Genomic DNA, 14663 nt, shown 5'->3' on the forward strand with positions numbered 1-14663 from the left:
TCAAAACTATGAAATAACACATATGGTATCATGCAGTAACCAAAAACGTGTGTATTTTATATTTGAGATTCTTCAAAGTAGCCGCCCTTTGCCTTGATGACAGCTTGCACACTCTTGGCATTCTCTCAACCAGCTTCATGAGGTAATCACCTGGAATGCATTTCAATTAACAGGTGTTAATGCGTTTGAGCCAATCAGTTGTGCTGTGACAAGGTAGGGGTGGTATACAGAAGATAACCCTATTTGGTAAAAGACGAGGAGTCCATCATTACTTTAAGACATGAAGGTCAGTCAATCCGGAACATTTAACGGAACATCAATCCGGAAATGTTTACATTTCTTCAAGTACGGTCGCAAAAACCATCAAGCACTATGATGAAACTAGCTCTCATGAGGACCGCCACAGGAAAGAAAGACCCAGAGTTACCTCTGCTGCAGAAGATAAGTTCATTAGAGTTAACTGCACCTCAGATTGCAGCCCAAATAAATGCTTCACAGAGTTCAAGTAACCGACACATCTCAACATCAACTGTTCAGAGGAGACTGCGTGAATCAGGCCTTCATGGTCGAATTGCTGGGAAAATAACACTACTAAAGGTCACCAATAAGAAGAAGAGACTTTCTTGGGCCAAGAAACACGAGCAATGGATATTAGACCAGTGAAAATCTGTCCTGTGGTCTAATGAGTCCAAATTTGAGATTTTTGGTTCCAACCGCCGTGTCTTCATGAGACGCAGAGTAGGTGAACGGATGATCTCCGCATATGTAGTTCCCACCGTGAAGCATGGAGGAGGAGGTGTGATCGTGTGGGGGTGCTTTGCTGGTGACACTGTGGGTGATTTATTTAGAATTCAAGGTGCACTTAACCAGCATGGCTACCACAGCATTCTGCAGCGATACGCCATCCCATCTGGTTTGGGCTTAGTGGGACTATCATTTGTTTTTCAACAGGACAATGACCCAACACACCTCCAGGCTGTGTAAGGGCTATTTGACCAAGAAGGAGAGTGAGGGAGTGCTGCATCAGATGACCAGGCCTCCACAATCACCCGACCTCAACCCAATTGAGATGGTTTGGGATGAGTTGGCCCGCAGCGTGAAGTAAAAGCAGCCAACAAGTGCTCAGCATATGTGGGAACTCCGTCAAGACTGTTGGAAAAGCTGGTTGCGAGAATGCCAAGAGTTTGCAAAGCTGTCATCAAGGCAAAGGGTGGCTACTTTGAAGAATCTCAAATATAAAATACTATATGATTTCATGTGTTATTTCATAGTTTTGATGTCTTCAATATTATTCTACAGTGTAAAAATTTTTACAAATTAAGAAAAACCCTTGAATGAGTAGGTGTGTCCAAACTTTTGACTGGTACTGTATATACATTTGTTACTGCTCGACTAAAACAATGTCGGTTGACTAACAGCCTAACAAGCAGACAATCGACCAGTCAACTAATTGGGGTCAGCCCTAAGGCTATCTATCTATGGTTTGACATGTTATGCCCGACGTGCTCAGTTTTCCACCTCAAAACACCAGAAAATTGCCAGAAAGAGTAGAACCAGCTCACCTACACTATGATTTGAATATTAAATGTTCAATGTTTTAAATTATTTTTTAAAGGAATAGTTTCAAATTTTAGAGTAAAGTGGATTCAAATCTTCTTAGAAGTCGGAAAAACATGGCGAGGGACAAAATGCCGCTATATTCATATAAAAAAATCGAATTTATTGAATGTTTCATGTGGTCTATTTTAAACAGGAATTAATTTAATAAAACAGGCTTTTAAAGTTCAATATTGGTGCACAATTTCTACCTAAAGTATCAAAGGGATGCAAAATGTACTCTATTTATGGAACGACCCAGCTATTATAGTATGGTTTGTTATTGTGTGCGTTTTGGCACTGCTTGTAACTCTCTCCCTTTCCACCGATGACTCGCCTTTGTCTACCCCCCGACTGCCCAGATCATCAGTGAGGACAACTTCCGTCAACTGGAAAAGATAAAGACCATCGGTAGTACCTACATGGCTGCCTCTGGCCTCAACGACTCTACCTACGACCGTGAGGGACGATCACACATCCTGGCTCTGGCAGACTATGCTATGAGACTCAGGGAACAGATGAAGTACATCAACGAACACTCCTTCAATAACTTCCAGATGAAGATAGGTGAGTCCCTGGACCTATAGTAGAGATGGGGGTGGGGTGGGATGGTAGTAGTAGTATTAGGAGTAGGACTAGCCATGAGACTCAGGGAACAGATGAAGTACACCTACAAACACTCCTTCAATAACTTCCAGATGAAGTGGTATTACATGTGTGGCAAAGTGTCCCTTTGTAAAGACAACACACAGAGTAAGATTCAATTCTGGTTAGGGCTGCAGTAGTCTATCATTAGTTGACTATTTGAATCAGATGTGTTGTACTGGAACAAAAGCCGGCACATGTTGCAGCCCTCTAGGACAAAATTTACAGGTTTACTTCTAGATGGGTGAAGTGGTGCAATGCAGGCAGGCAGGTTGACTGTGTCTTGTTTCCTCATGCAGGTCTCAACATGGGTCCAGTGGTGGCAGGGGTGATCGGGGCCAAGAAGCCCCAGTATGACATCTGGGGGAACACTGTCAACGTGGCCAGTCGTATGGACAGCACAGGAGTCCCAGACTGCATACAGGTAGATACACCTACTTTGTCTGATATTAAGAATTACTGTACATATCTTTGGTATCCACTGTATGTTAGACATGTCATTGAGAGTCATACAATGTTCACCCATTTAAAACTTATTTAAATGCTATATTAATCTGTCAATGAAATTCATTGGATGATGGTCCCCCTTTGCTGCTATAATAGCCTCCACTCTTCTGGGAAGGCTTTCCTCTAGATGTTGGAACATTGGGGAACCTGCTTCCATTCAGCCACAAGAGCATTAGTCGAGCACTGATGTTGGGCGATTAGGCCTGGCTCGCCGTCTGCGTTCCAATTCATCACAAAGGTGTTTGATGTGGTTGAGGTCAGGGTTCTGTGCAGGCCAATCAAGTTCTTCCACACCGATCTCGACAAACCATTTCTACTGTATGCTAGAGCGTTAAGATTTCCCTTCACTGGAACTAAGGGGCCTAGCCCGAACCATGAAACAGCCCCAGACCGCTATCCACCAAACTTTACAGTTGGCACTATGCATTCGGCAGGTAGCGTTCTCCTGTCATCCGCCAAACCCAGATTCGTCCATCGGACTGCCAGATGGTAAAGCGTGATTCATCACTCCAGAGAACGTGTTTCCACTGCTCAAGAGTCCAATGGTGGTTAGCTTTACACCACTCCAGCTGAAGCTTGGCATTGCGCTTGGTGATCTTAGGCTTGTGTGCGGCTGCTTAGCCATGGATTCCCATTTCATAAAGCTCCCGACAAACATTTCTTGTGCTGTTGTTGCTTTCAGAGGCAGTTTGGAACTCGGTAGTGAGTGTTGCAACCGAGGACAGGCAAAACATTTTTTACGCGCCTCAGCACTCAGTGGTCCCGTTCTGTGAGCTTGGGGCCTACCACTTCGCGGCTGAACTGTTGTTGCTGTTGTTGCTAGCAGGGCATAGATTGGACAAACTGACTTGTTGGAAAGGTGGCATCCTATGACGGTGCTACGTTGAAAGTCACTGAGATCTTCAGTAAGGCCATTGTACTGCCAATGTTTGTCTATGGAGACTGCATGGCTGTGCTCGATTTTATACACCTGTCTGTCAGCAACGGGTGTGGCTGAAATAGCCGAATCCACTAATTTGAATGGGTGTTCACATACTTTTGTATATATAGTTGTCGTGTCTTTACTATCATTAAATTGAAGACTTAGTTTTTATCAAAGATTCCTGTAATTAGTATTACGTGATTAAACTGAATAATCATGTAACTGTAATTAACTAGGAAGTCGGGGCACCAAGGAAAATATTCAGATCACAAAGTTATAATTTCCTAAAATAACTTTTCAGATATTTTCATATCTGATCCATAGTCTTCTGATTAATGAATTATTTACTTTACCTCACGTTAGTCTCATTCCAAACGTCGTAAATTGTTGGTTATCTGCACGAACCCAGTCTTCACTATGAGTCATCCATACATCAATTGTCTTAAATCATTTATTTATTACTAACTAAGTAATTCACAGAAATGCATAAAAAACAAACAAAGTAAATATGGTTACAGTAAATAATAAGGGAATGTGCCCTAGTGGGCTAAACCGGCATCGCGGCTTGGTGGACAAAACGGGGAGTGGGGGTCAGCTGAGAAGTCACTACAGAGTTGATAATTATAACAATTGAAATGCTAATCCTTTGCACATGAACGCTCACTCATTCGGGAACAATTGCAATCAATATATATATTTACGCTCAGTGTGTCTTCTTGATCGCTGTTGAAAAGTTGTTTCTTTTGTAGAATTGTCCGTCTCTCTCTCTCTGTCGTGGTTATAGTGGATAGTTCAGAGTGACATTCATTCATGTTGTTGTAGAATGGATGTTTCGGCGGTTGTCGTTCTTCACGTTCAATGATACCGAATTCCTAGCTGCAGACTAGTAATTAATATCAAAGACTTGTTCTTATTCTGTCAGTATCGATAGTCTAAGAGTTTAACCACGTGGTATGATTAAAACATTCAGCAATGGTCTGCAACTTTCGTCCCCTCCTAATGGAGAAAAACATGGTCTCCTGATAATTTCTCAAAGTTGGGTTTTATTCGGAATTGCAGAAAAGGGGCTGTCCCAGGATGCCTGACCCTAACTGGGCTCAGGGGCGGTCCTCTGATTTAGTTCAAATCAAAAGGGAATTGGATTTTCCTTCATTAAACAGTCCAAAATCATATTACACAATTCTACAAACAGTATCATACTCACTCATTCATCTTATACAACAATTAGATGTAAACCTCATATCTGAGGCTTTTATATAAACAGCGTTATGGTAATGTGGCCACACCGTCTCCCATGAGCTTCCTCAAGTTGTAACAAACGGACCAGTTCGTAGCTGGATTCTTCACCGATCTTTTATACTTTCTCCGGAACATGAAATTTGTTCGTACCTCAAGTTCTGTGAGGTGGAAGAAATTCCTTTGTTCTCTATGAAAATTTACACTGCCTCTTATACTGTGTGGCCATGTGGCAGGGTCTTCTCCTCAGGAATTTACGACCTCTCTCTGACCACAGCAGCCTAGTTGAAGGAGGCAAGGGGGAGGCAGGGAGAGGGGGATGGGGCTTGCTATACCCAAAGAGGCCAACGTCATGACATAGTATATGATGAACTCAATATAGCAATATAGATTGTGTCTCCTCCGTCCTCTATGATCAGTGCTGCCACCTGCTGTATATAAAACCCTACTGCAGCGCAGTATTTTGCAACTATGATTTATTGTAACCAGATATCAAGTTCTCCACTTCAACCGCAGCTACAATTGTCATCATATACTTTTCCTTCCATCGTGTAGCGCCTTGGTCATCCTAGATAGAACAGAAAACAATAGGATAGCTGCTGTGTAGCTGTGGCTGACATTGTCTGTGGAGACGAGGTGGAGTGTCTCTGTGACGAATGACACGCGCGCGCACACACACACTTACCGTGTCCTTGTGTTGTCTTTTCCCAGGTGACCACAGACCTGTACCATGTCCTGGTAAACAAAGGCTACCAGCTGGACCACAGAGGCCTGGTCAAGGTGAAGGGGAAAGGAGAGATGACCACCTACTTCCTGACCAGCGGTCCCAATGGTACCCAGGGCAGTTAACGGACGGTCACGGGACTACCGCTGGCTGCTAATACATGAAGAGGAGAGAGATGGACAGGGAGCGAGAGCGGGAGAGGGGGGAGTGAGTGTGTGAGAAAAGAGAGCGAGAGGAGGGAGAGAGATGAGGGAAAAAAAGAAACAGTTCAAAGCCCTGAAGGAAATGTGTGTGTGTGTGTGTTTGTGTGTGTGTGTGTGTGTGTGCAATCATGTATTCTTATGCACACTACTTTAGGTTTGGGTCTCAAATGGCTCCCTGTATAGGCCCAGGGCCCTGGTTAAAATTAGTGCACTGTATAGGGAATACGGTGCCATATGGGACGCAAACCAGGAATTTTGTTCTCACTTCAAGGCTTTAGACACGAAGCTACTTGAAAGATATAATTAACGAATTATAGTGAAGACCTATTGCCTTAGAAGGAAATTACTGAACAAAAGGCTATATTTGTTTTGTTGTGAGCTACACAACAAATACTTCACATCCGGAGCTATTATTTATTTTTCACTGAAATGGAAGGATTTTTTGTTGTTGTCATGACGACCTTGTAACAAAAACTACATATGTATTATATGAAATATTCAAGGATGAGAAGGATGACAATGACCAAAGAACAAATGTTTTATTATGAGGGACTGACTCTACACACATCAACCAATTTCTGTTTGAAATGACTGCGGATGGAACAACTGACATGACTGCGGATGGAACAACTGACATGACTGCGGATGGAACAACTGACATGACTGCGGATGGAACAACTGACATGACTGCGGATGGAACAACTGACATGACTGCGGATGGAACAACTGACATGACTGCAGATGGAACAACTGACATGACTGCGGATGGAACAACTGACATGACTGCGGATGGAACAACTGACATGACTGCGGATGGAACAACTGACATGACTGCAGAAGGAACAACTGCAAACCTGTTGTTTTTTCAGCTTTTTCTTTCTTGTCACTTTTGACAACAAGGGCCACGGAAAACAACGTCATTGTCTTTGATAGCGGCGAACACATTATTGTTTTTGACTTTGATATGCTTGCTAATATGAAAAGAGAGCTGAGAAATCTTGTCTTTGATTGTGCACTGTGAACGAAGAGAGACCACACACAAGCAGAGCAGCCTTGGATTGGATTTCTGTGTTCCTTTCAGGGCCTCTATTGTGTGCAGGCTAATTCTAACCCACATAAGGTTGTGGTTTCTCTTTTCTATGTATCATCAATGACATTCCCTCTCTAGATGTATTTTTTTGGTACAAGCCAAAACAGAAACTTTAGTGACGGACAAACAAACAACTGCATTGCTACCATGGTACCGGAGTGAGTGTTTTCATTGCTGTGAGATGTTTTATATGAAATAAGTGTGTGCGTGTGAGGCTAAGTGTATGCTGTTCTTTATCTTTAAAGGGGCATAATTTTTCACTGTGAGGTTTTTAAAGATTCTGTATGACAAGTGGGTTTGCATCCCAAATAACACCCTATTCCCTATATAGTGCACTACTTTTGATCGGAGCCCTATGGCCCCTGGTCCAAAGTAGTGTACTACATAGGGAATAGGGTGCCATTTTGGACGCACTAATGCCAAATTGATGCTGCAAGGCTTATGCGTGTAGTTTTTATATCTTATACTTTGGAGTTGTGTGTTCATTCCTGATTTTATGTTTGTTGATTTGATTTAAATCACCTTTACTTCATGCCTTTTATTTTACTGTGATTATGATCACAATTCCATTCCAACCCTTAATGTCTAAAAACCCACAAATTGATTTTGGATTGTGTTTAAAGGAGGTGGTAATCTACACACGGTGGGCCTATAGCCTACACTACAATGTTACATGTACAGGAGAATACACAAAAGTTATCTGGTTGAACACTAGCTGTTAACTTGAAATAAGAGGTACATATACTGTAATGGTAGTATCTGTACTCCATAGTATTTGACACCATCCGATAGTATTGGTATTTGGCACATAGATGCTCTTTACCCCCCAAAGGAGTAGTTGAAACTCATCTTATGAATGTACAAAATATACTGTATGTCTATGGTGAAACTACTACTTATTATTGAAAGAAATGACCAGAAAACTAGTTTTAATGGTGCCAATACAGGCTCCCAGGTCAGGACAGGGACGTGGAAAGAGCTACTTCTGTATTATGTGAAGTACTATTGCTATTGAATAGAAATGAAGGTTTATGTCCCTTGATCCCACTTATTCCCCCAATACTGAGGCTCACTGTACTGTACCAGGGAGTAGGTTACAGTATGTAGGCCCTACCGTGGTGACTTGTGGTCTCTGTCTATCTATCTTCTTCCTCGACCTATGTCATGTTCATTAGGAACGGAAGAAAATAAGTGAAACAGGGAGGTACTACAGTACCTGAACTTGTCAAATAAGAAATGGCTTGTTTAGGTTTTTTGTGGCAAAACAGATTCCTACTGTGAACACGAGCCTAATGAACACGAGCCTGCTGATGCTGATCAACCTGTGTGTAGGAAGGAATGGTTCTCTGATTGAAGTTGTTTTGTTCCCCCTTTTTTCATTTTTTTCATCCTTTTCCCATTAGTTTCTTACTGTATTTGAGTTGAAAGGCCAACAAATACTGTTTGTTTGTTTTTCCATTCCAAAAATAACAATATAGCAGAATTGAAGAAATTAAATGGTTTGATTTCCCCTTAAAACTACATCAATACATTACTGTTTTGTGTTATTGATGATCATTTATTTATTATTATGTTACTATTCAGTGTCTTCCCCTAATCAATGTGCAATCTAGGCCTGTGTGTTTTTCTGCTGTTTCATTGCAATGCACATTTTATTAAAATAATAAGTTGGATAAGTTATTGGTAATGTCATGTTCATAATAATGGGTACCATGCCTTAAATCGCCCCTATACCTATGTAACTATACAGTAATAATACCTGCAATAACAAGACTATAGCTGTATAGGAATTTTTATGTAAATAGATGGGTTTTAGGATGGGAGTTAGCCTCGTTCCACGATCCTGATCCCATGAGCTAACATTCCGTTTCACTATATGGATTAAATGACAAGTTCACTTTTCTTTTTTTTTTTTTACCAATCTGTGTTTTGGATGTAAATGGCATGTTATAGAAGCATGGGAAGTCTATTGCTGGTGGGCTAAGTTAAAAGCAAGTGAAAATTGCAAAAAAAGAAAGTGTCTGGACACTTCGATGTCGATTATGGCAGCCCCCCGCACCTCTCTGAATCAGAGGGGTTGGGTTAAATGCGGAAGACACATTTCAGTTGAATGCATTCAGTTGTACAACTGACTAGGTATTCACCTTTCCCTTTTCTTTCCCTTTAACATTTCATATACATCCAAAATACAGATTTGGTCAAACAAAAGTGAACTTGTCCCTTAAAGTGAAACTAAACGAGGGCACAGTGGTCAGGATGGTGGATAGGGGCTAGTAGGGTTGGGAGTCAATTCCATTACAACTCCAGTCAATTCAGGAAGTATACTGAAAATCCAATTCCAATTATCTTCAATACTTTTCAATGAGGAAAATGTGGAATTATAGTTAAGGTTTACTTTCTAAATTCACTGGAATTTAAATGGAATTGACCCCAACAATGGAGACTAGATATGAGTAGGCCTAAAGGTATAGTGTAGACCTAGGTACACTACATGGCCAAAAGTATGTGGACATGTGCTTGTCGGACATCTCATTCCAAAATCATGGGCATTAATATGGAGTTGGTCCCCCTTTGCTGCTATAACAGCCTCCACTCTTCTGGGAAGGCTTTCCACTAGATGTTGGAACATTCGTAGCGTTAAGATTTCCCTTCCCTGGAACTAAGGGGCCTAACCCGAACCATGAAGAACAGCCTCAGACCGTTATTCCTCCTCCACCAAACTTTAGAATTGGCAATATGCATTTAGGCACAAAGCGTTCTCCTGGCATCCGCCAAACCCAGATTAGTCTGTTGGACTGCCAGATGGTGAAGCGTGATTCATCATTCCAGAGAACACATTTCCACTGCTCTAGAGTCCAATGGCGGTGAGCTTTACACCACTCCAGCCGACGCTTGGCATTGCGCATTGTGATCTTAGGCTTGTGTGCAGCTGCTCGGCCATGGAAACCCATTTCATGAAGCTCCTGACAAACAGTTATTGTGCTGACGTTGCTTCCAGAGGCAATTTGGGACTCGGTAGTGAGTGTTGCAACCGAGGACAGACTATTTTTTAAACACTTCAGCACTCGGCGGTCCTGTTCTGTGAGCTTGTGTGGTCTACCACTTTTCAGCTGAGCGTTTTTGCTCCTAGACGTTTACACTTCACAATAACAGCACTTACAGTTGTCCGGGTCAGCTCTAGCAGGGCAGAAATTTGACGAACTGACTTGTTGGAAAGGTGGCATCCTATGATGGTGCTGTATGTTGAAAGTCACTGTGCTCTTCAGTAAGGCCATTCTACTGCCAATGTTTGTCTATGGAGAATTGCATGGCTGTGTGCTCGATTTTATACACTTGCCAGCAATGGGTGTGGCTGAAGTAGCCAAATCCAGTCATTTGAAGTGGTGTCCACATACTTTTGTATATATAATGTATGCTTTTTATTTCTCAACCATAGACTTAGTTAGACGACACATCTTTCTATCTGTCCCATTATTGCGTCTTTGAGGGCATGGGCAGCGCCATTGAGATTATCTCCATTTTGAAGTAGTCAATTTCTACTACTTCAATGAGTTGGTAAACAAACGGAAAGGGTGCATACTACCACCGGGAGTGTGTTTGAAGTATTCAGACCCCTTTACTTTTTCCATATTTTGTTACGTTACAGCCTTATTCTAAAAGGGGTTAAAAAAAGAAAGAAATCCTCGTCAATCTACACACAATACACCATAATGACAAAGCGAAAACACGTTTTTAGAAATGTTTGCAAATGTATTAAAAATAAAAAACAGATACCTTATTTACATAAGTATTCAGACCCTTTGCTATGAGACTCGAAATTGAGCTCAGGTTCTTCCTGTTTCCATTGATCATCCTTGAGATATTTCTACAACTTGATTGGAGTCCACCTGTGGTAAATTCAATTGATTGGACATGATTTGGAAAGGCACACACCTGTCTATATAAGGTCCCACAGTTGACAGTGCATGTCAGAGCAAAAAACCAAGCCATGAGATCGAAGGAATTGTCCCTAGAACTCTGAGACATGATTGTGTCGAGGCACAGATCTGGGGAAGGGTACCAAAACATTTCTGCAGCAATGAAGGTCCAAAAGAACACAGTGGCCTCCATCATTCTTAAATGGAAGAAGTTTGGAACCACCAAAACTCTTCCTAGAGCTAGCCACCCGGCCAAACTGAGCGATTGGGAGAGAAGGGCCTTGGTCAGGGAGATGACCAAGAACCCGATAGTCAATCTGACAGAACTCCAGAGTTCCTCTGTTGAGATGGGACAGCCTTCCAGAAGGACAACCATCTCTGCAGCTCTCCACCAATCAGGCCTTTATGGTAGAGTGGCCAGACGGAAGCCACTCCTCTGTAAAAGGCGCATGACAGCCCGCTTGGAGTTTGCCAAAAGGCACCTGAAGGACTCTATGACCATGAGAAACAAGATTCTATGGTCTGATGAAACCAAGATTGAACTCTTTGGCCTGAATGCCAAGCGTCACGTTTTGAGGAAACCTGGCACCATCCCTATGGTGAAGCATGGTGGTGGCAGCATCATACTGTGGGGATGTTTTTCAGAGGCAGGGACAGGGAGACTCGTCAGGATCGAGGGAAAGATGAACGGAGCAAAGTACAGAGAGATCCTTGATGAAAACCTGCTCCAGAGCGCTCAGGACCTCAGACTGAGGAGAAGGTTAACCTTCCAACAGCACAACAACCCTAAGCACACAGCCAAGACAACGCAGGAGTGGCTTCGGGACAAGTTTCTGAATTTCCTTGAGTGGCCCAGCCAGAGCCCGGACTTGAACCCGACTGGAGAGACCTGAAAATAGCTGTGCAGCAACTTTCCCCATCCAAACTGACAGACCTTGAGAGGATCTGCAGAGAAGAATGGGAGAAACTCCCCAAATACAGGTGTGCCAAGCTTGTAGTGTCATACACAAGAACACTCAAGGCTGTAATCGCTGCCAAAGGTGCTTCAATAAAGTACTGAGTAAAGGGTCTGAATAGTTATTTTAATGTGATATTTCCGTTTATTTATTATTATTTATTTATTTATTAGCAAAAATGTCAAAACCTATTTGTGCTTTGTCATTATGGGGTATTATGTGTAGATTGATGAGGGGGAAAACAAACTATTTCATCAATTTTAGAATAAGCCTGTAACATAACAAAATGTGAAAAAAGTCAAGAGGTCTGAATACTTTCCAAATGCACTGTATGTTATGGTGTAACGGGTGTCGTCGTCGGATGAGGAGGAATCGGACCAGAGCGCAGCGTGGTAAGTGTTCATGACTTTTATTGAAACTGAACACTTAAACAGAAATAACAAAGAGAATACACGATACCGAAACAGTCCTGTCAGGTGAAGAACACTAAACAGAAAACAACTACCCACAAAGCATCGGTGGGGAAAAGCTACCTAAGTATGGTTCCCAATCAGAGACAACGATAGTCAGCTGTCCCTGATTGAGAACCATACCCGGCCAAAACAAAGAAATACAAAACATAGAAAAAAGAACATAGAATGCCCACCCAAATCACACCCTGACCAAACACAAATAGAGAAATAAAAAGCTCTCTAAGGTCAGGGCGTGACAGTACCCCCCCCCCCCCCAAAGGTGCGGACTCCGGCCGCAAAACCTGAACCTATAGGGGAGGGTCTGGGTGGGCATTTCTCCGCGGTGGCAGCTCTGGTGAGGGACGTAGACCCACTTAGGTAGTGCCTCTAGAGCGGGGACCCTCGCCGCCGACACCGAACTGGGGACCCTTGTAGCGGGCCCCGGACTGGGGATCCTCGTAGCGGACCCCGGACTGGGCACCCTCATTGTAGGCCCCGGACTGGGCACCCTCGTTGTGGGCCCCGGACTGGGCACCCTTGTTGGAGGCTCCGGACTGGGGGGCGTCGCTGGAGGCTCCGGACTGGAGGGCGACTCGGAAGGCTCCGGACTGGAGGGTGTCGCTGGAGGGTCCGGACTGGAGGGCGACTCTGGAGGGAGGAGACGCAGAGACCTACAGGAGGCCTGGTGCGTAGAGGAGGCACCGGATGAACCGGGCTGTGGGGGAGCACTGGAGCTATGGTGCGCAGCCTTGGCACCACTCCTCCAGGCTGAATGCCCACTTTAGCCCGGCCCCTCCAGAGTGTAGGCACAGGTCGAACCGGGCTGTGGGGGAGCACTGGAGATCTGGTGCTTACCACTCGCACCTCTCCACTTGGCTCAATGCCCACTTTAGCCCGGCACGGGTGGAGCGCAGGCATAAGAAGAACTGAGCAGTCCCAGCGCCCCGGAGACACAGTACGCAGAGCCGGCGCAGGATACCCTGGGCCGAAACGGCGCACCGGAGACCAAGCGCGCTGAGCTGCCACAATCCGCCCTGGCTGGATGCCCACTCTCGCATGGCACTTGCGGGGGGCTGGCATATAGCGCTCCGGGCTATGAGCGCACACTGGAGACACCGTGCGCTTTACCGCATAACACGGTGCCTGACCAGTACCACGCTGCTTCCGGTAAGCACGGGGAGTTGGCTCAGGTCTATCGCCTGACTCCGCCAATCTCCCCGTGTGCCTCCCCCCCAAAAAAATTGGGGGGGCTGCCTCTCGTGCCTGCTGCGCTGCCTTGCCTCATATCGCCGCCTCTCAGCTTTAGCTGCCTCCAGCTCCTTTTTCGGGCGGCGATATTCCCCAGCCTGTCTCCAGGGTCCCTTTCCGTCCAATATCTCCTCCCATGTCCAGGAGTCCTGAACCCTCTGCTCCTCCATACCACGCTGCTTGGTCCATTGGTGGTGGGTAGTTAGGTCACGCTCGTCTGACGAAGATGAGGAGGAATCGGACCAAAGCACAGCGTGGTGAGTGTTCATGACTTTTATTGAAACTGAACACTTAAACAGAAATAACAAAGAGAATACACGAAACCGAAACAGTCCTGTCAGGTGAAGAACACTAAACAGAAAACAACTACCAACAAAGCATCGGTGGGGAAAAGCTACCTAAGTATGGTTCCCAATCAGAGACAACGATAGTCAGCTGTCCCTGATTGAGAACCATACCCGGCCAAAACAAAGAAATACAAAACATAGAAAAAAGAACATAGAATGCTCACCCAAATCACACCCTGACAAACTAAAATAGAGACATAAAAAGCTCTCTAAGGTCAGGCGTGACATATGGAATGTTTGCGCACGAGTATAATTAATCGGCTGATCCCTCCTGATGACCTGGATCCTTCCTTAACCCATAGGAAGTCCAACTCTGTCGACTAATTTAAAAGTATGCAAGTCCTCAGTGGTAATTTCAAAGCAAAAACGAGTTATCTCCAATTAATGATCTCTATCAATTTCTCTGTTCTCAACACACCATACGGAAGTACCTAGCTAGCACCACTGGAGGGAAGTAAAAGACCACACTTTCACTTTTGTCTCTTGTTCTTTTTTCAAAAAACAATTTGTTTCCATGTTTATTTATTTATAATTTTGACAGACCACATAAGCAATTTGTTTAACAATTGAATTTTAGACATTAAATATCACATTAGATGTGTCCGAAATGGTACCCTATTCCCTGTATAGTGCACTATTTTTTACCAGTGTCAATTGGGCTCTGGTCGAAAGTTGTGCACTTCATATTGAATCGGGTGCTATTTGAGACATGGGCATGGTTTTGGTATTGTGTTGTTGCTGGGATGTCATATTTCCACAAGCAACTTGACAATCAATAGCCTCTGATCAAAATTTAGATTTCTGACAATATCTGATAGAT

General features: G+C 43.8%; 1 protein-coding gene across 2 annotated transcripts in view; it reads left to right on the top strand.

Annotated features, from left to right (window-relative positions):
- The window catches only part of LOC139542179 (adenylate cyclase type 6-like), an 87734-nt gene extending 79135 nt beyond the window's left edge, over nucleotides 1-8599 (top strand). For both annotated transcript variants that reach the window (XM_071347287.1, XM_071347286.1), the window contains exons 21-23: nucleotides 1959-2163; nucleotides 2541-2665; nucleotides 5618-8599. In XM_071347287.1, the coding sequence (XP_071203388.1) occupies nucleotides 1959-2163; nucleotides 2541-2665; nucleotides 5618-5755 (468 nt within the window). In that variant the 3' untranslated portion in view covers nucleotides 5756-8599. The remainder of the gene's footprint in view (nucleotides 1-1958; nucleotides 2164-2540; nucleotides 2666-5617) is intronic.
- The last annotated feature ends 6064 nt before the right edge of the window (nucleotides 8600-14663 follow it).

This window comes from Salvelinus alpinus, chromosome 17, assembly GCF_045679555.1.
Source record: "Salvelinus alpinus chromosome 17, SLU_Salpinus.1, whole genome shotgun sequence".
In the NCBI taxonomy this organism is placed as follows: Eukaryota; Metazoa; Chordata; class Actinopteri; order Salmoniformes; family Salmonidae; genus Salvelinus; species Salvelinus alpinus.